The 21,108-nt window shown below is 44.6% G+C and overlaps 1 protein-coding gene across 5 annotated transcripts in view; it reads left to right on the top strand.

Moving 5' to 3' along the window:
* The window catches only part of LOC111973211 (DNA topoisomerase 2-binding protein 1-A), a 38,001-nt gene that overhangs the window by 1,390 nt on the left and 15,503 nt on the right, over positions 1–21,108 (top strand). For 2 of the 5 annotated variants that reach the window (XR_011480959.1, XM_070446743.1), the window contains exons 3-20: positions 5,069–5,191; positions 5,907–6,041; positions 6,183–6,326; positions 6,590–6,771; positions 10,446–10,639; positions 11,084–11,224; positions 11,395–11,555; positions 11,898–12,061; positions 12,404–12,648; positions 12,945–13,291; positions 13,463–13,635; positions 15,565–15,776; positions 15,988–16,310; positions 16,452–16,634; positions 16,996–17,111; positions 17,232–17,355; positions 17,564–17,728; positions 19,322–19,418. Coding sequence is in view for 4 of the 5 variants with exons in the window: in XM_070446743.1 (XP_070302844.1) it covers positions 5,069–5,191; positions 5,907–6,041; positions 6,183–6,326; positions 6,590–6,771; positions 10,446–10,639; positions 11,084–11,224; positions 11,395–11,555; positions 11,898–12,061; positions 12,404–12,648; positions 12,945–13,291; positions 13,463–13,635; positions 15,565–15,776; positions 15,988–16,310; positions 16,452–16,634; positions 16,996–17,111; positions 17,232–17,355; positions 17,564–17,728; positions 19,322–19,418 (3,229 nt within the window). In the remaining variant the exon portion in view is untranslated. Of the gene's footprint in view, positions 1–5,068; positions 5,192–5,906; positions 6,042–6,182; positions 6,327–6,589; positions 6,772–9,483; positions 10,283–10,445; positions 10,640–11,083; positions 11,225–11,394; positions 11,556–11,897; positions 12,062–12,403; positions 12,649–12,944; positions 13,292–13,462; positions 13,636–15,564; positions 15,777–15,987; positions 16,311–16,451; positions 16,635–16,995; positions 17,112–17,231; positions 17,356–17,563; positions 17,729–19,321; positions 19,419–21,108 lie in introns of those variants that run through there. The other 3 variants (XM_024000495.2, XM_024000494.2, XM_024000496.2) reach the window with 2 other exon arrangements.

The following is a 21,108-nucleotide window of genomic DNA, read 5'->3' as shown; positions in this document are numbered from 1 at the left end:
TTTTACTTTATTTGTACTTTCTTTGTGTTCCTACAATAAATACAAAGTATAAAAAAAAACATTGTGCAGGTACATTCCCACAAGACATTGTGTAGTTTCACACACTACAAAGGGGTATAGAGTGTGAGAGGTTATTGGTGCTCTTTTCTGTCTCCCTATGTTGAAACAGTTGGCCCAGGGAGGAGGAAGACAAAGTGAAGGCACACAGCAAACCTTTTTGTTTCATTTTTACTTGTTTTCACCTACACACTTTTCCACACTTTTATTACCCAGTGGACCCAAACGCCACATATGTAATATAAATGTGTAGGGCGGTGCACAGTGTGCCCTCAATGTATAATGGCGCCAGAGGGGATGGCTGCTGTTTTATGGGTTCTTAACCAACCATGCTATTTTGTATTTTTTCTCGCATTGTTTGTAACTTCTTTTGTACATAATGTTGCTGCTTCCGTCTCTTACGACCGAAAAGAGCTTCTGAACATCAGAACAGCGATTACTCACTTAGAATTTTTCTTTAATGAGTCGGATGAGAGCGATTTACTCTAGACACCCGAGCAGGCCCTCATCCCCATTATTCGCAGGAGAAAAGGACAGAGGTTTCGCGGAAGGAGATCGGGGTGCCTTGTGAGGATCCGGCGACAAGTGGCTAATCTGCCATCGGTACTGTTGGCCAACGTACAATCGCTGGATAATAAAGTGGACAAACTAAAAGAACGTATATTCTACCAACGGGACATTAAAAACTGTAATATCTTATGTTTCACAGAGTCCTGGCTGAACGACGACATGAATAACATACAGCTGGCGGGTTATACACTATATCGGCAGGATAGAACAGCAGCCTCTGGTAAGACAGGGTACATTTGTAAACAACAACTGGTGCACCATATCTAAGGAAGTCTCGAGGTTTTGCCCACCTGAGGTAGTGTGGTATAGAGCTTATCATGAGATACTCTATCTACCTAGAGAGTTTTCATCTATATTCTTCATAGCTGTCTTTACCGCCACAAACCGATGCTGGCACTAAGACTGCACTCAATGAGCTGTATACGGCCATAAGCAAACAGGAAAACGTTCATCCAGAGGCGGCACTCCTAGTGGCCGGGAACTTTAATGAGGAAACTTAAATCCGTTTTACCTMATTTCTACCAGCATGTTAAATGTGCAACCAGAGTGAAAAAAAACTGTAGACCACCTTTACTCCACACACAGAGACACGTACAAAGCTCTCCCTCGCCCTCCATTTGGCAAGTCTGGCCATAACTCTATCCTCCTGATTCCTGCTTACAAGCAAAAATTAAAGCAGGATGCACCAGTGACTTGGTCAATAAAAAAAGTGGTCAAATGAAGCAGATGCTAAGCTACAGGAATGTTTTGCTAGCACAGACATATGTTCCGGGATTCTTCCGATGGTATTGAGGAGTACACCGCATCAGTCGCTGGCTTCATCAATAAGTGCATCAATGACGTCGTCCCCACAGTGACTGTACGTACATACCCCAACCAGAAGCCATGGATTACAGGCAACATCCGCACTGAGCTAAAGGATAGAGCTGCCGCTTTCAAGGAGCGGGAAGTAACGGAAGCTTATAAGAAATCCCGCTATGCCCTCCGACGAACCATCAAACAGGCAAAGTGTCAATACAGGACTAAGATTGAATCGTACTACACCGGCTCCGACGCTCGTCAGATGTGGCTTGCAAACTATTACAGACAACAAAGGGACGCACAGCCGAGAGCTGTCCAGTGACACAAGCCTACCAGACAAGCTAAATTACTTCTATGCTCGCTTCGAGGCAAGTAACACTGAAACATGCATGAGAGCATCAGCTGTTCTGGATGACTGTGTGATCACGCTCTCCACAGCCGATGTGAGTAAGACCTTTAAACAGGTCAACATTCACAAGGCTGCAGGGCCAGACGGATTACCAGGACGTGTTCTCCGAGCATGCGCTGACCAACTGGCAAGTGTATTCACTGACATTTTCAACCTCTCCCTGACTGAGTCTGTAATACCAACATGTTTCAAGCAGACCACCATAGTCCCTGTGCCCAAGAAGCCTGCCTAAATGACTACTGACCCGTAGCACTCACTTCTGTAGCCATGAAGTGCTTTGAAAGGCTGGTCATGGCTCACAACACCATTATCCCAGAAACCCTAGACCCACTCCAATTTGCAACTGCACAACATATCCACAGATGATGCAATCTCTATTGCACTCCACACTGCCTTTCACATCTGGACAAAAGGAACACGTATGTGAGAGTGCGTTTCATTGACTACAGCTTTCAACACTATAGTGCCCTCAAATCTCATCACTAAGCTAAGGTCCCTGGGACTAAACACCTCCATCTACAACTGGATCCTGTACTTCCTGACGGGCCGCCCCCAGGTGGTAAGGGTAGGTAACAACACATCCACCACGCTCATCCTCAACACGGGGACCCCTCAGGGGTGCGTGCTCAGTCCCCTCCTGTACTCCCTGTTCACTCATGACTGCACGGCCAGGCACGACTCCAACACCATCATTAAGTTTGCCGGTTACACAACCGTGGTAGTCCTGATCACTGACAACGATGAGACATTCTATAGGGAGGTCAGAGACCTGACCGTGTGTTGCAAGGACAACAACCTCTCCCTCAACATGTTCAAGACTAAGGAGATGATTGTGGATCCTTAAAAGTTTCCTTGGCATCCACATCACCAACAAACTGGTCCAAGCACACCAAGACCGTCGTGAAAAAGTCACGACAAAATCTATTCCCCCTCAGGAGACTGAAAAGATTTGGCATTGGTCCTCAGATCCTCAAAAGGTTCTACAGCTGCACCATCGAGAGCATCCTGATGGGTTGCATCACTGCCTGGTATGGCAACTGCTTGGCCTCCAACCGCAAGGCACTACAGAGGATAGTGGGTACGGCCCAGTACATCACTGGGGCCAAGCTTCCTGCCATCCAGGACCTCTATACCAGGCGGTGGAAGGAAGACCTTCAAAATTGTCAAAGTCTCCGGCCACCTTAGTCATAGAATGTTCTTTCTGCTACCGCACGGCAAGCGGTACCGGAGCGCCAAGTCTAGGTCCAAGAGGCTTCTAAACAGCTTTTACTCCCAAGCCATAAAACTCCTGAACATCTAATCAAATGTCTACCCAGACTATTTGCATTGCCTCCCCCCCTAATTTACACTGCTGCTACTCTGTTATTATCAATGCATAGTCACTTTAATAACTCTACCTGCATATACATATTACCTCGACTAACCGGTGCCCCCGCACATTAACTCTGTAACCGTACCCCCTGTATATAGCCTCGCTATTGTTATTTTACTGCTGCTCTTTAATTATTTGTTACTTTTATTTCTTATTTCTTGACTGCATTGTTGGTTAAGGGCTTGTAAGTAAGCATTTCACTGTAAGGTCTACACCTGTTGTATTCGGGGCATGTGACAAATAAAAATTGCTTTGAAAATGTGTTAATTTATATCTTCACAGAAATTGAGCCAAGGCCAATGAGTCTCAGGTTGAAAAAATAATTAATTGTATAACTTTTATTTTAGTAAACATTGAAAATGGGTCCTTCAGACCTGAACACCACACAAGGTTTAAGACCAGTCAGTCTGGAAAATGTCAAGATCTTTGAAAGTTTCTTCAAGTGCAATCGCAAAAATCATCAAGCGCTATGATGAAACTGGCTATCATGTGGACCGCAACAGGATAGGAAGACCCAGAGTTACGTTCATTAGAGTTTCCAGCCTCAGAAATTGCAGCCCAAATAAGTTCAATTTTTTTTATTTTACCTTTATTTAACTAGGCAAGTTAGTTAAGAACAAATTCTTATTTTCAATGATGGCCTAGGAATAGTGGGTAACTGCCTTGTTCAGGGGCAGAACAGATTTGTACCTTGTCAGCTCGGGGATTCAATCTTGCAACCTTTCGGTTACTAGTCCAACGCTCTAACCACTAGGCTACGCTGCCGTAACAGACACATCTCAATATCAACTGTTCAGAGGAGACTGCGTGAATCAGGCCTTCATAGTCGATTTTCTGCAAAGAAACCACTACTGAAAGGACACCAATAGTAAGAAGAGACTTGCTTGGGCCAAGAAACACAAGCAATGGCCATTAGACCGATTGTCACGTTCCTGACCTGTTTTCTGTTGTTTTGTATGTGTTTAGTTCACAGGTGTCAAACTCATTCCACGGGGGGCCGAGTGTCTGCGGGTTTTCGCTCCTCCCTTGTACTTGATTGATGAATTAACATCACTAATTAGTTAGGAACTCCCCACACCTGGTTGTCTAGGGCTTTATTGAAAGGAAAAACCAAAAACCTGCAGACACTAGGCCCTCCGTGGAATGAGTTTGACACCCCTGGTTTAGTTGGTCAGGACGTGAGCTGGGTGGGAATTCTATGTTGTGTGTCTAGTTTGTCTGTTTCTATGTCCAGCCTAATATGGTTCTCAATCAGNAGGACGTGAGCTGGGTGGGAATTCTATGTTGTGTGTCTAGTTTGTCTGTTTCTATGTCCAGCCTAATATGGTTCTCAATCAGAGGCAGATGGTAATCGTTGTCCCTGATTGAGAATCATATATAGGAGGCTTGTTTTGTGTTGGGATTTTGTGGGTGTTTGTTTCCTGTCTCTGTGATTGTCTGCACCAGATAGGTCTGTCTCGGKTTTTGCACATTTGTTATTTTGTATTGTTGTTTGTAGTGTTTTACTTGTTCTTTATTAAACATGTTTAACACTAGCCGCGCTGCACTTTGGTCCTCTCCTTCACCCCTGGAAGAAAACCGTTACACCGATGGAAATCTGTCCTTTGGTCTGATGAGTCCAAATTTGAGATTTTTGGTTCCAACCACAGTTTCTTTGCAAGAGGCAGTAGGTGAACGGATTATCTCCGCATGTGTGGTTCCCACCGTGAAGAATGGAGGTGGGGGTGCTTTGCTGGTGACACTGTGATTTATTTAGAATTCAAGGCACACTTAACCAGCATGGATACCACAGCATTCTGCAGCGATACGCCATCCCATCTGGTTTGTGCTTAGTCCCATTATCATTTGTTTTTCAACAGGACAATGACCCAAAACACACCTCCAGTCTGTGTAAGGGCTATTTGACCAAGAAGGAGAGTGATGGAGTACTGCATCAGATGACCTGGCCTCCACAATCACCTGACCTCAACCCAATTGAGACGGTGTGGGATGAGTTGGAGTGCAGAGTGAAGGAAGAGCAGCCAACAAGTGCTCAGTATATGTTGAAACTCCTTCAAGACTGTTGGAATAGCGTTCCTCATGAAGCTGGTTGAGAGAATGTCGAGCGTGCAAAGGGTGTCTTACTTAGAAACATCTAAAATATATTTGGATTTAACACTTTTTGGCGGTTGCTAAATGATTCCATTGTTATTTCCTAGTTTTGATGTCTTGACTATTATTCTACAATGTAGAAAATAGTTAAAGAAAARACGTTGAATGAGTAGGTGTCCAAACTTTTGACTGGTACGGTATATATTTGCTTCTGCTCGACTAAAAACGATCTCAGGGTACCAACAGCCTATCTACCAAACAATCAACCAGTGGAATAATTGGGGTCAGCCCTGGTATGGATTAATGATTGAGACCACACTAAGTAGCTTATAGACGAACTTGATATTGCGCTGAGTGGAGATTCGGAGATGAGGTGCGGATTCAGGCACACATCGATTATATAGCCTAATTAGCAACTCATTCTAAAACACTGAGAAATATTGAAATGTCATCGATTACAAATGACACCTTCCCCTGGACGAGATTTTTAGAAAAAAATAAAAATAAATACTAAACCCTTCCCTTGACTGAAATTGAAAAAGCATTATGTACATTTTGATCCATCCCTTATTGAAATGCATTATCTTTCTCTTCACTATGAAACAGGCCATCATGGAGCTCCAGTCAGAGAAGCACTTGAAGACCATTGATGAGGAGGCGGCGTTACAGCTGGACCATAATGACAAGTCTCTGTTCGTCTTCAGTAACTTCTCCACCCCAGCCTTCCACCACTGTAAAAAGGTCTGTCTCAAGACGCACACATTCCCAAACATTCCCAAACCTACTTAATCCTCATAAGTCACAACATGTTAACAGTACTGTCAGCATTCAGCAATGAAGTGTACTGAAAACTGGTTCGTCTCCCTTTGTCTCTTTGTGTAGCTGGGCTGTCGAGTGGTGAGTCCACTAGTGGTGCACTTCTGCCTGCAGCACCAGCGCTGTGTGCCCAAAGCAGAGCAACCCGTCTACAACATGGCCATGGCTGATATCACTATCTCCTGCACCAGTCTGGACAAGGAGGCTAGGGTAAGTCAATTGCTGTCCACTCTACTCTACTTGACTCAGCAACAATGATGCCAAGTGTTTATCATACCAATGATCCACATCAACAGCCTTACAGGGGAACTCTTGAAAATAGAACCAGAGTGTAATTTTATGCTGAGCAGTGTGAGTCTCTCGCAGTCGTGCTTCTTAAGCCCAGGTTACATTCAAATGAACAGGGGCTTCTCACGCCCGGCAAAAGTTGTCCAGTGTAGCAGGTCTGTTAGTGACTGTTTGTCTACCTTCAGGCTGATGTGATGGGTCTGGTGCAGCTGATGGGAGGGATGGTCTGCCGGGACCTCAACATGTCCGTCACTCACCTGGTCGCCGGGGAGGTCGGCAGCAAGAAGTACCTGGTGGCCGCCAGCCTGGGGAAGCCCATCGTACTGCCCACCTGGGTCAAAACCTGCTGGGAGAAATCACAGGACAGGTAATAGGGCTTCTTATGCCTTTCTCATTTTGCCAGACACACTTAATGAAAAGCAACTGAATATACAAAACATTAAGAACATGACATAGTTTGACCAGATGAATATTACCTCCAAATGACACRGCGAYTAGGTTCCAGTTTAACCTCTCTTGGGTACGTGAGACGTTAGCGTCCCACCTCTTCCAACAGCCAGTGAAACTGCTGGGTGCCAAATTCAAATACAGAAATACTCATTATAAAAATTCAGAAAACAAAACATATTTTACATAGGTTTAAAGATTAACTTCTTGTGAATCCAACCACGGTGTCAGATAAAAAAAAAAAAATGCATTACGGCGAAAGCATACCTTACGATTATTTGAGAACATAGCCCAGCAGACAAATCATTACAAACAGTAACCAGCCAAGTAGAAGAGTTACACAAGTCAGAAATGGAGATCAAATTAATCCCTTACCTTTGATGATCTTCATATGGTTGCACTTAGCAGACATGAATTTACTCAATAAATGTTCCTTTTGTTCGATAAAGTCTCTTTATATCCAAAAACCTCTGTTTTGTTTGCGCATTTTCTTCAGTGATCCACAGGCTCAAACGCAGTCAAAACAGGCAGACAAAAAATCCAAATTGTATCCGTAAAGTTCATAGAAACATGTCAAACGATGTTTATATTCAATCCTCAGGTTGTTTTTAGCCTAAATAATCGATAATATTTCAACCGGACAATAACGTCGTCAATATAAAAGGTAAACAAGAAAGGCACTCTCTCGGTCGTGCGCATGAAAAAGCTCTTTGACACTTTAGGGTCCACTCATTCAGACTGCTCTTACTTCCTCATTTTTCAGAATACAAGCCTGAAACAATTTCTAAAGACTGTTGACATCTAGTGGAAGGCATAGGAACTGCAATTTGAGTCCTAAGTCAATAGATACTGTAATGGCATTGAATAGAAAACTATTAAAAAAAATAAAATAAAATAAAAACTACTTCCCGAATGGATTTTTCTCAGGTTTTCACCTGCCAAATCAGTTCTGTTATACTCACAGACACTATTTTAACAGTTTTTGAAACTTTAGAGTGTTTTCTATCCAACTCTACCAGTTATATGCATATCATAACTTCTGGGCCCGAGAAGCAGGCAGTTTAATTTGGGCATGCTTTTCATCCATAATTCTGAATGCTGCCCCCTACCCTAGAGAAGTTAACAACGTTTACTTCACCGTATCTCCACGGTACAAAGTTGCCATTACTCTCAGGACCGGTCCAACAGAGCACCGTAATAACAGAAGTATAGGGATACTTAAAACATGAACTTAACAATCTCCCACTTTTCTTTTAAAGACAATTAAAGCATCAACAAATAATGAAATATCAAAGTATTATTCAAGTCCCCATTACAAATGGGTCATGTGACAATGGCACATGAGCGGGTCGAGAGTTTCACGTTTCTTAGTGTCCACATCACCAACGAACTAGCATGGTTCAATCACACCAAGACAGTTGTGAAGAGGGCACTACAACACCTTCTTACCCCCCCCCCCCAGGAGACTGAAAAGATGTTGCATTGGTCCTCAGATCCTCAAAAAGTTCTAAAGCTGTACCATCGAGACCATCCTGACCGGTTGCATCACCGCCTGGTATGGCAACTGCTCGGCATCTGACCGTAAGGCGCTACAGAGGGTCAAGGGGGGCCAAGCTTCCTGACATCCAGGACCTATATACTAGGCGGTGTCAGAGGAAGGCCCAAAAAATTGTCAGACTCCAGTCACTCAAGTCATAGACTGTTCTCTCTGCTACCGCATGTCAAGCGGTACCGGAGCGCCATGTTGTCGTCCCCCTCCCTTTGTTTTTACACTGCTGTTTTATTATCTATGCATAGTCACTTTACAAATTATCTCGACTAACCTGTACCCCAGCACATTGGCTCGGTACCAGTACCCCCTGTATATAGCCTCGTTATTGTTATGTAGATTTTTAAAACTTAGGTTTATTTAGTAAATATCACGATAAGGTTGAATTCGGGGCATGTGACAAATAAAATGTGATTCGTTTTTGGATTTGAACAGATCTTAAGCATCCAACTATAAAGATCGCAGAGGCAGATTAGTTTGAAAACAGTGTAATGGTACACTGCTCTATCTCTGTGCTTACATTTCCCTCAGTTTAACTTGTTTGTTTTAATTATGACAGTCTTTAGTGCTTATGTAATAACATAAGTATAGGGATACTTAAAACATGAACTTAACAATGAATCCAGGTGAAAGCTATGATCCCTTATGGATGTTAAATCCACCTCAATCAGTGTAGATGAAGGGGAGGTGTTACGCTCGTCGTTGGAAGGAGTAGACCAAGGTGCAGCGTTGTAGACGTACATCTTTATTTTATTGATGACACTGAAAAAATAACAAATACAAAACGAAAYGCACAGTTCTGTAGGGCTGGAAAGCAACAGTACAAAAATAAGATCCCACAAACTAAGGTGGGAAAAAAGGCTGCCTAAGTATGACCCCCAATCAGARACAACGATGGACAGCTGCCTCTGATTGGGAACCATACCTGGCCAAAAAATAAATAGAAAACATAGATTGCCCACCCTAGTCACACCCTGACCTAACCAAATAGAGAATTCATTGGATCTCTAAGGTCAAGGCGTGAYAGTACCCCTCCCCCCCAAAGGTGCGGACTCCGGCCGCAAACCTGAACCTATAGGGGAGGGTCCGGGTGGGCATCTACCCTCGGTGGCGGCTCCGGTGCGGGACGCAGACCGTAGATCGTCGCCGGGGACTCCGGACCGTAGATCGTCGCCGGGGACTCCGGACCGGGAACCGTCGCCGGAGGCTGCGGACCGGGAACCGTCGCTGGAGGCTGCGGACTGCTCTTAGAGACGGCCCTTTGTCTTTGGCCACGTGACTAAGTGACACAAAGATCAGAATGAAAAAACACTAGCTTCTTCTTACATGATGGAAATGTACAGGTTTAAGGCTTATACAGCGCATGTTCATAACAGAGTTTGTCATTTTCCCCACCATAGTATTATGAATGATCAACCACCCAAAGGACATTCAGCCAATTCAGCCAAGCATTGGAGTCAACATGGGCCAGCATCTCTGTGGAACGCTTTCGACACCTTGTTGAATCCATGCTGCAGCATTGCAGTTCTTGACACACTCAAACCAGTACGCCTGGTTCCTACTACCATACCCCATTCAAAGGCACTTAAATCTTTTGTCTTGCCCATTCACCCTGTGAATGGCACACATACACAATCCATGTCTCAATTGTCTCGATGATTAAAAATCCTTCTTTACCCTGTCTCCTCCCCTTCATCTACACTGATTGAAGTGAATTTAACATCCATAAGGGATCATAGCTTCATGTTTTAACTATTCCTATACTTCTGTTATTACGGTGCTCTCACTCTGTTATTAGTGTGCCTGTGCAGAAGTTCTACACTGATTGAAGTGGATTTAACTGGTGACATCAATAAGGAATCATAGCTTTCACCTGGTCCTGGTATGTCCTGGAAAGAGCATGTTCCTTATTTCCTTATTTTGTACGCTCTGTGTAGATGCTCCATGTAGCTGTACTTGTATTTTAGACATGTTAACGGCCATAAATGAAACCCATCTCTTCATCCCCTTATCCCTTCTGATCCCTGTCTCTCCTTCCCCCTCAGCCTGTTCAGACACACTGACCTGCCCATAGAGGATTATGTGTGCCCTGTGCTCCGCGGCTGCACCGTCTGTGTCACAGGCCTCTCCACAGTGGAGCGTAAGGAGGTACAGAGGCTCTGCCAGCAGCACGGTGCCAGCTACACAGGACAGCTCAAGATGAACGAGTGCACCCACCTCATTGTCAGCAAGCCCTCTGGTCGGTCAAACTTACCATACCTTTATTGTCTAACTTAGTCATCTGTCCCTCATACCATCATGGCCACCCAGCTTCATCCCCAGCTTCCAATTGGCTCATTCACCCCCCCCCCCCCCCAACCAAAATGAAACTATTCCCCAGGTCGTTGCTGTAAATGAGAATGTGTTTTCAGTCAACTTACCTGGTAAAATAAGGGTTTCCGAATCAGGTCGGCGCACACCGCAAATACAAAAAAAAAAAAGAAGTGATAAATCCAGCTTTAGCCATGCATCGAAAATGCTAAAATGATTAAGGACAGTCTATTACATTTTCATAAAAATTTGCTTCAGCCCTGTCCTTCTGATGCCCTTTCATGTAACACATTTAGGTCTTAAAGAGTTTCTGGATCTCCCTTATTGCCACCCAGTTTCCATCACTTTCACTTATCCTTCTCTATGTCTGCAGGTCAAAAGTACGAGTATGCACAGAAGTGGAATGTCTTCTGTGTATCTCTGCACTGGCTGTTTGACAGCATCGAGAAAGGCTTCTGCCAGGACGAGAGCCGCTACACCTCCACCCCCACCGTCACCAGCAAGAAGAAAGAGGGTGAGGCGCCAGGCTCAAGGTTTATTGTTACAGTTTTCAGCGTTAATTCAGAAGTTCATGACTCTTACGCGTCCGCCATCGCATGCATGTTGATTTTGTCCCCCCCATACCAGAAGCAATCAGGACACGCGGGTTGAAATATCAAGGTTGTTTATGTTGTCTTCCTTCAGAGTTTTTGTTGGGGTTGAGTCACATTTCTGTGAACACCAGCATGACAGTGGATGACACGGTGATGACTAATGCCACGGTCAGCCGTCTGGACACTCCAGATCCCATTGATGCTCTGGACTTCACAGTTTGCCCCACAGACGACCTGCTGGACGGCTGCAAGGTCAGTAGAAGTTCCTTTTAACGCTTCATCTTGATATGAGCCACTCGATATAGATCCTATAATTTTCTATTAGACGATACAATAATTATCTTAAATAATCTATTTATTCTGAGCCACTCTACGGAATAACTACAGGCTACTTTCCTCACTGAGGCCTTCAGTTGCAAGAGAGACACATGATTGCTCTTATAGAAATGTGCTAACCAGAAGTTCAGTTCACTTACAGAYAACATGACATATAGAGCCATATACATTATGGTTCCTTATTCCTTATGGTTGCTTATTGTGAAGCGTCTTTGGGTTTTAGAAAACACAAGTTGAATTTCCCGTCTTCCCCTGTAGCTGTACCTGTGTGGGCTGCCAGGGAAGCGGCTGGAGAAGCTGCGTCGGCTGATCAACATAGCCGGGGGCCTGCGCTTAAATCAGCCCAGCAAGGACCTCACCCACGTGGTCATGGGAGACCAAGACGAAGACACCAAAACCTTCCTGGCCAAAGCCACACACAGGTCAGTCAGGACCATAGAGCTGTTACAACAGCACACCTACAAGACCACTGGCTGCTATTAGACACATACAGCCATTGCCATATCCATAGTGTATTACGCTTAGGTTAATAATGATGATGATATTTATTTTATATAGCGCTTTTCATTACAAGTAGACTCTTAAAGTCGGTTAAAAAAATTGTCATTAGGCTTTGTCATTAAACCGTTATTCATTCAAGTACTTATATTGATGCAGAAATGCAATATTGGACCCAAACCCTGTAGTTAGGAAATCCGGAAAACCTAGAAAATAATTTATGAAGAGTAACTTGTGTGATCCCATCTTTCTGATCTCTCCTCCAGGCCTCATGTGGTGACGGTGCAGTGGCTGCTGGACAGCTTCTCCAGAGGCAGCCTGCTCCCCGAGGGGGACTACCATCACCTGGCCTGTCTGCCTCCCGCCCCTGCAGCTATGGCCATGCCTGCCCCCCGCACATCCGCCTCCCACCCCTCTTCCACCTCCTCAGCCGCCCCCCCTGCTACCCCCCGACACAAGAAGGCCGAGGAGGATATGCTATCTCAGTACATAGATGATGACCAGCGAGTGGGTAAGGGAGGGGCTCCTCTGTGTATACTCAGTGTAGCAGCAAGACGACAACTCAAAAGTCACATAACAATCATGTGTAGCCTCATTGGCGTTCTTATGCCGTTTTAGAGCCAATTGCGAAGAATATTAACATATTCACATTGCCCAATATTGTATCATCACTCTATAATTTCTCTTGTTGACATACACTATATATTGTTATCTTGACTGAAAGTCACAGAACCTGCACCCCCAGGTATCATATTCCACCATAATCTCCTCGTAACTCTATACGCCATTTTTCACCTCCAACCCCAGTGGAGATGCCTCCTCCAGCTGACAGTAACAGCCACAGAAGGCAGAGTGCTGCAGCGCCAGAGCCTTGGTTCTCAGCCCCAGACCAGTCTACTACTGCAGACGGGGATGGGGCCAGTGCTGACACCACCCTGCAGGAGGCCAGCGAGGCGGGACTGTTTGCGGGAAAACGCTTCCTCCTGTTGGGCTTCGGGGCTGAGGTGGAGGCCCAGCATTCCATGCTGGTGACGGAGAACTGTGGGAAGGTGCTGGTGGGGCACACGCGGGTGGTGGTTGACTACACTGTGGTGCCCCTGTTTGGCTGTGAGGTAGAGGCCACTGTGGATGAGGTGGTCACTGATACCTGGCTGGTAAGAGGCGATTTTTACGAACATTATGGCTTCATGTTTTTGGTTGTCTGTTTCTGGTGTGGTATTAGTGGGTTCTTTAGGCCGGGTGTGCGAGTATCAAATGTGTGTGCGAGTCTTCATTAAGCCATATTGTGTGAGCATTAATCAATGTGTTATTGTGTCTTTGTGTAGGCAATGTGTGTGGAGCAGCAGTGTATGTTAGAGCTGGGCTCCCACGCCCTTTTCAGCCCTGTGCCAGTGATAGAGGGCTGCTCCCCGCTCAGAGACTGTGTCCTCTCAGTCAGCCAGTTTACTGGGGCAGAGAGGGAGTCCCTGGTAGAGCTAGCCAAACACCTGGGAGCCAGGTAACCACCTTGCTACCGCACACACACACACACACACACACACACACACACTTACTTGTAGAAAAGACTTGATGGGGACATGTCAAGGACATGCGTTGTAGGAATGCCACTTTCCAGAAGTCCCAGAAATTGACGAAAAATCAGGCATGTTCAACTATGGTTTGTTAAAGGCCCAGTGCAGTGAAACGTGATTTTCCTGTGTTTCATATACAGTATATTTCCACACTATAAGGTTGGAATAATATTTTGAAAATTATGGTAATGCCCTTTTAGTGTAAGAGCTAAAATAACATTTCAGCCTGTTGTGTGGGATGGTTTTGACCTTCCATGATGACATCACCATGCAGGAAATGTGTTAATAGACCAATAGGAGCGTTCCAAACCTCTCTGCCAATAACAGCAAATGTTCCGTTTTCCTTTCCCCACTCTCCCAACTCAGACCACTTCGACACTCCTAGACCACTTCCACACTTAATATTCAATAACGCAATAACCTAGCTGTCAAATGAGCTTTAGAGGCAACAAGATGTACAGTCACTTTATGTGACTGTGTACAGGCATTAGATTTTTGGGGAAATGAATAAGCCCTGTTGTAGAAAAGGGGCTCATGATGACACAATACGCTTGGAAAGTGGAGAGGTCATAGAACGTCAAAAAGTAAATATTGCTAGAGACACCTTGCAGTTTTGGAGACAGCATTGCGTTAGCTAGCAAAGTGGTTTGCAGTGGCTAATTAACAGTAAATAAGATGAGTGTTTCAACCCMCAGTTGGCCAAGATGATTAGCTAGCCAGCTAATGGTCAGCCCTTGGTCATTGTTGTCACCATGGCAACAGCAACCACCAATTAATCCATATTCAACATGACAGCTGGATGCTACTTTCTTAGCCGTGACACAGAGGGAAGCACACACACAAATATAGATAGATGGATAGTACCAGTCAAAAGTTTTCTATATTGTAGAATAATAGTAAAGACATCAAAACTATGAAATACCACATATGGAATCATGTCGTAACCAAAAAGTGTTAAACAAATTGAGATTCTTCAAAGTAGTCACCGATTGCCTTGACAGCTTTGCAAACTCCAAGCGGGCTGTCATGTGCCTTTTACTGAGCAGTGGCTTCCGTCTGACCACTCTACCATAAAGGCCTGATTGGTGGAGTGCTGCAGAGATGGTTGTCCTTCTGGAAGTTTCTCCTAACTCCACAGAGGAACTCCGGAGCTCTGTCAGTGTGACCATCGGGTTCTTGGTCACCTCCCTGACCAAAGCCCTTCTCCCCAGGTTACTCAGTTTGGCTAGGTGGCCAGCTCTAGGAAGAGTTTTGGTGGTTCTAAACTTCTTCCATTTAAGAATGATTGAGGCCACTGTGTTCTTGGGGACCTTCAATACTGCAGAAAGGTTTTGGTACCCTTCCCCAGATCTGTGCCTTGACACAATCCTGTCTCAGATCTCTACAGACAATTCCTTCGACCTCATGGCTTGGTTATTGCTCTGACATGCACTGTCAACTGTGGGACCTTATATTGACAGGTGTGTGGCTTTCCAAATCATGTCCAATCAATTGAATTTACCACAGGTGGACTCCAATCAAGTTGTAGAAACATTTCAAGGATGATCAATGGAAACAGGATTCACCTGAGCTCAATTTCGAGTCTCATAGCGAAGGGTCTGAATACTGTAAATAAGGAATTTGAGTTTATTTATAATACATTTGCAAAAAATGTATAATACATTTCTAAAAACCTGTTTTTGCTTTGCCATTATGGGGTTGTGTGTGTAGATTGCTGTGTTTTTTTAGAATACGGCTGTAACATAACAAAATGTCAAAAGTCAAGGGGTCTGAATACTTTCTGAATGCACTGTGTGGCATACTTTCATCTTACCAGCTTTGCTCCTTTCCTTTCCATCTATCCATCCTCCCTACAGTGTCCAGGACTACTTTGTGCGCATGGTCAACCAAAGGAACGGCATGCTGGCCAGTACCCACCTAGTGCTGCAGAGCCCCGAGGGCACCAAGTACCAGGCGGCCCAGAAGTGGGGGCTGCCTGCCGTCACCCTGCGCTGGGTGCTGGAGTCTGCCAGGACGGGCCGGAGGGCAGAGGAGGGGCACTTCCTGGTGGACTTGCCTCCTTCTCCAGGTCAGTCTGCCTTGCAATTAATTTAATTGAAAACCATATTTTCATTTTTCAAAACTTGCAACAGCAGTGGGGGATGAATAACATTTAAGCAATCGTTTTTGTTAGGCTGTTGAAACCTTAACATTTTGTTTGAGAGAGGATGAGTTTTGTACAAACAGAGTATGCTCCATTGTATGTGAGAGATTTCATCTGAATCAGTTTATTTCCTTAGAGAGAGAAGAGGAGAGTTTTGTGGGGGGCCCCCAGAAGCATTCCATGCTCCCCCCCCTGTCCCGTATCAAGTCCCCAGAGATCCCCTTGCTGGGCCCCCAGAGGGGGGCGGCAGTCACCCCCCTGGACATGGGCCGCTTCCAGAGTAAGGTGTTCCGCTCCGTGCTGGAACAAGGCCTGCCAGAGAAGGACTGTACCACCCTGAGAGGCCAGGAGGGGGGCAGGAAAGCAGGGGGGCAGAAAGACTCCCCGGCGCTGCAGTTGGACACTCCCTCCCGCTTCCTTTGCCGAGACCAGCTCTTCAGACCCACCTTCAACGTCAAGGTTAAACTCACTTGTCTGTATTTCGAGAGAATGTAGTGCAATTTATAGGAAATATGGTGCAAAAATACTAATTGACTGAATAGTGTTGAGCATTATATTATAACACACTTTGAAAGTATGTGTTTGTATATGACATTCTAGGATGCGTTAGCGGCGTTGGACACGCCAGGGGGCAGGACTCAGCAGGGTCAGGCCACGACCCCGCTGTCAGAGGTCATCAGGAGGAACCTGAAGGTGGCCCTGGCCAACAGCACCCACAGCCACACCCCTGACCTCCAGGCTCTCACAGCTAGTCCCCAGCTTAGCAAGGAGACACACAGGGAGGTACAGTTACCGTGTTCTTTTCTATACTGTTGCATAGTCACTTTATCCCTACCTATATGTACCCCTGCACATCAATTCAGTACTGGTCTCCCGTGTATATAGCCAAGTTATCGTTACTCATTATGTATTTATTCCTCGTTATTATTAGTATTTTTTTTCTCTCTGCATTGTTGGGAAGGGCCCTTAAGTAAGCATTTCACTGTTTGTCTACACCTGTTGTTTACAAATCATGTGACAAATCCAATTTGAGTATAGTACAGTACAATACACACTACAGCCTTCACAGCCAAGTACATGCACTCACTAGCCCATTAACAGTTTCTTATCTGGCAGTGGTGTATCTTTGTGTGCGTGCTTGTAGGTGGAAGAGCAGGAGGCTGCTCCCCTGGCTGGCATGATGATCTGCGTAAGTAAGAAACTGAGCAAGAAGCAGGGAGAGCTCAACGCCATCGCTGCCTCACTAGGAGCTGACTTCAGGTACTCAACAATACATCTAGCTCTCAACTATGTCTAGAATGTTACGAATGCCAGTAACAGCACTTGCGATGTAATGATGCATGTTCCTCTATAATCCAATACTATGCGTGTGTGTTCTAGGTGGTCGTGTGACGACACGGTGACTCACTACATCTATCAGGGTCGTGTGGGGGACAACACGCGGGAGTACAGGGCTGTGAAGGAGAGARGGGTGCATGTGGTGTCCCAGCACTGGCTGCAGGCGGTACGGATGGTTTCCAGTACACGCATACACACACATAGTTATGGGACATGTACAGAAGGGTACATGTGTCAGTACACACACGTACTACATAAAGTAAACGACAGGCAGGCTCCGTTCTTATCAGACTGAAAACAGTCACAASAGTGTTGCGGTTGTTTGTGTAAAAGTGTGTGTGTGCGATATTGAATCTTTTCTGTTGTCTCTCCAGTGTGCTGAGGTTCAGAGGCACGTGTCTGAGTCTCTCTACCCGTTCACCTACAACCCCAAAATGAGCCTGAACCTCAGCCAGGTGCCTCCTGACAGTAGCCAGAGGTCTCCCCCTGCCACCCGTACCTCACAACTTGGAGACCTCACTGAGGCCCAAAAGAACAAGGTATGTTTGTCCTGAGAAGAAACAGTTCATCCCTAGATCTGCTCAAATGAAAATGGTGCATTGAGGAGGACTGTCACTTAAAACGCCACACATTATAACCAGAATTTTTTTTTTATGTAAAGAAAACTGCTTCAGCATGCATTGGCCCACTTGGTTGTTCTCCATCGCCAAAAAATGATTTATTATGTACAAGAATGGTTGTTTAAGATATACAGTTGAAGTCTGAAGTTTACATACACTTAGGTTGGAGTCATTAAAACTCGTTTTTCAACCACTTCACAAATTTCTTGTTAACAAACTATAGTTTTGGCAAGTCGGCTAGGACTTCTACTTTGTGCATGACACAAGTAATTTTTCCAACAATTGTTTACAGACAGATTATTTCACTTATAATTCACTGTATAACAATTCCAGTGGGTCAGAGGTTTACATACACCACTAAGTTGATTGTGCCTTTAAACAGCTTGGAAAATTCCCGAAATCATTTGAGTCAATTGGAGGTGTACCTGTGGATGCATTTCAAGGCCTACCTTCAAACTCGGTGCCTCTTTGCTTGACATCGTGGTTAAATCAAAAGAAATCAGCGAAGACCTCTGGTTCATCCTTGGGAGCAATTTCCAAACGCCTGATAGTACCACGTTCATCTGTACAAACAATAGTACTCAAGTATAAACACCATGGGACCACGCAACCGTCATACTGCTCAGGAAGGAGACGCGTTCTGTCTCCTAGAGATGAACGTACTTTGGTGCAAAAGGTGCAAATCAATCCCAGAACAACAGCAAAAGACATGAAGATGCTGGAGGAAACAGGTGCAAAGTATCTATATCCACAGTAAAACGTGTCCTATATCGACATAACCTGAAARGCCGCTCAGAAATCATGTTGTGGGGGTGCTTTTCTGCAGCAGGGACTGGTGCACTTCACAAAATAGATGGCATCATGAGGGAGGAAAATTATGTGGATATATTGACGCAACATCTCAAGACATCAGTCAGGAAGTTAAAGCTTGTTCGCAAATGGGTCTTCCAAATGGACAATGATCCCAAGCATACTTCCAAAGTTGTGGCAAAATGGCTTAAGGACAACAAAGTCAAGGTATTGGAGTGGCCATCACAAAGCCCTGACCTCAATCCTATAGAGAATTTGTGGGCAGAACTGAAAAAGCGTGTGCGAGCAATAAGGCCTACAAACCTGACTCAGTTACACCAGCTATGTCAGGAGGAATGGGCCAACATTCACCCAACGTATTGTGGGAAGCTTGTGGAAGGCTACCCGAAACATTTGACCCAGGTTAATCAATTTAAAGGCAATGCTACCAAATACTAATTGAGTGTATGTAAACTTCTGACGCACTGGGAATGTGATGAAAGAAATAAAAGCTGAAATAAGTCATTCGCTCTACAATTATTCTGACATTTCACATTCTTAAAATGAGGTGGTGATCCAAACTGACCTAAGACAGGGAATTTTTACTGGGATTAAATGGCGGGAATTGTGAACAACTGAGTTTAAATGTATTTGACTAAGGTGTATGTTAACTTCCGACTTGAACTGTAGGTCGAACAACCTCTCTCACCCTCTCTCCCTCAGCCTGAAGACAATGCAGTGGAAGACGCCACTATTTCCCACCGCATCAGTGAAGGAGAGACTGACACAGAGCAGGGCCAGGACAATACAGAGAGGAGAGGTGAGCTCTTATACACTGATGTAACACTGATCTGCCCTACTGTGCCTTAGCTCAAGTGCATTGTATTGAAACATTCCAGGTCCATACTTACAAACTCTTGCTTAGACCACAGGTTTAAGTATTTTAGAAAACAATGCTAGCTGTTAGCTTTTGCCATGCTAGCTGTTAGCTAATGGACAAAATTGGAAGGGAAAGTTTTTTTGCAGCTTAACAAAAGTCTTTGCTTATCCGTTTCACGCACATCCATGTGCTTTTACGGAAAAAGATTTAGGACCATTATACAGAATTAGGGCTGTGAAAACAATTGAAATAATTGTGATTAGCCGCATTCAATTCTGTAGTAAATCACGATCAATCAGTTTTTGTTTTTTTTTCTCAAATTTGGTGCAAAATAAAGATTTTTCCATAAAAAAAAAAAAAAACAAGCAGTCTGTTGAGTTATAGACATGTAGGGACTGAAATGTTTTTAATGGCTTATTCACCATAAACAAGTTAATACAATAAACAAGTCCTGGAACTTATTCATGCTCCCTCATACATTCTCTCTCTGTCTCCCACACGCACACACAGTTAAAGCTTCAGCCATTCCAAATGATTGTTCTCCCAATTACTGATTAGATGGCTGGCTATAAGAAAAAAAATAACTGGCTCTATGGATGCAAAGAGCATAAACTTGTCCAGCAATGTCATGAATTCCACAGAACATAAACCTGTGATCATACACTTCAGTCGTCCTCCTATTTCTTTTCACTGAGTCAGTTGCAAAGACAAACAAGCCTGTTGACATTTTCAGATGGTAAAGCTGCTCTTTTTTTTTTGTACGATATGCACAGAGATTGAAAACAACCTCTCACAAGGTACTGATGTAGCAGGCATTGCCAGGTACCTTCGTGCAATGCAGGCCAGCCTGGTGTGTGCCCCTGCATGCTGTGACCACCACTGTAGTGGACAGTCCTCCATGTTAATGCTGGGCGTTGCTTTGTAATGCTCCACACATTTCTCAATGGACTCTTCTTCTTCATCAGAGTAAGACTCAGAAGAACTCAACAAGAGGGCAGCTTCCTTCTTTGGTGGCTCTGACTCTGTTGCTGTATCAGGTTGCTGTGCAGGCCTCTTTTCCTTCAGAAAGTTGCTGACCGAAGCCCACACCTCTCAGGTCTGGGAAGGATCTTTAGGTTTTCATCCATGTGAGGTTGGTGTTTTCCTTGCGTTTCTCCAGGTCTGTTGTGAATGTCAGCTTGAATCTTACCATGTAGGAAGGGTTATCATCTGAGCTCTCCATCACCCCAAGGAGATGACACAAAGCAGGCAACACCACTGAGCAGGGAAATGTACTTTTCTCCTCTCAGAAGTACCTGCAGTGAAAGATAGTTCAAAATCACTTCAGTTCATTTTGAGACTTGTTATACACACTCTATCTCTCACACGCTTTACACTCTCTCTCACACACTTTACACTCTTTCTCAAACACTTTACACTTTACACTCTCACACTTTACTCTCTCTCTCACACCCACACACTTTACACACTCGCTCTTTCTCTCACGCACACACACACACACACACACAAACACAATCTTATTATAACACTAATAGTGAGAGTATTAGTGTAAAGGCTCCAGTAGTGCCTTCAGCTTCTGCAGCTTCTCCAGTTTAGCTGTGGTTGGCATGGTGATGTTAGTTTTCTGTTG

Source organism: Salvelinus sp. IW2-2015, linkage group LG14 (genome assembly GCF_002910315.2).
Source record: "Salvelinus sp. IW2-2015 linkage group LG14, ASM291031v2, whole genome shotgun sequence".
In the NCBI taxonomy this organism is placed as follows: Eukaryota; Metazoa; Chordata; class Actinopteri; order Salmoniformes; family Salmonidae; genus Salvelinus; species Salvelinus sp. IW2-2015.
This window is presented reverse-complemented; position numbering and strand designations above follow the sequence as displayed.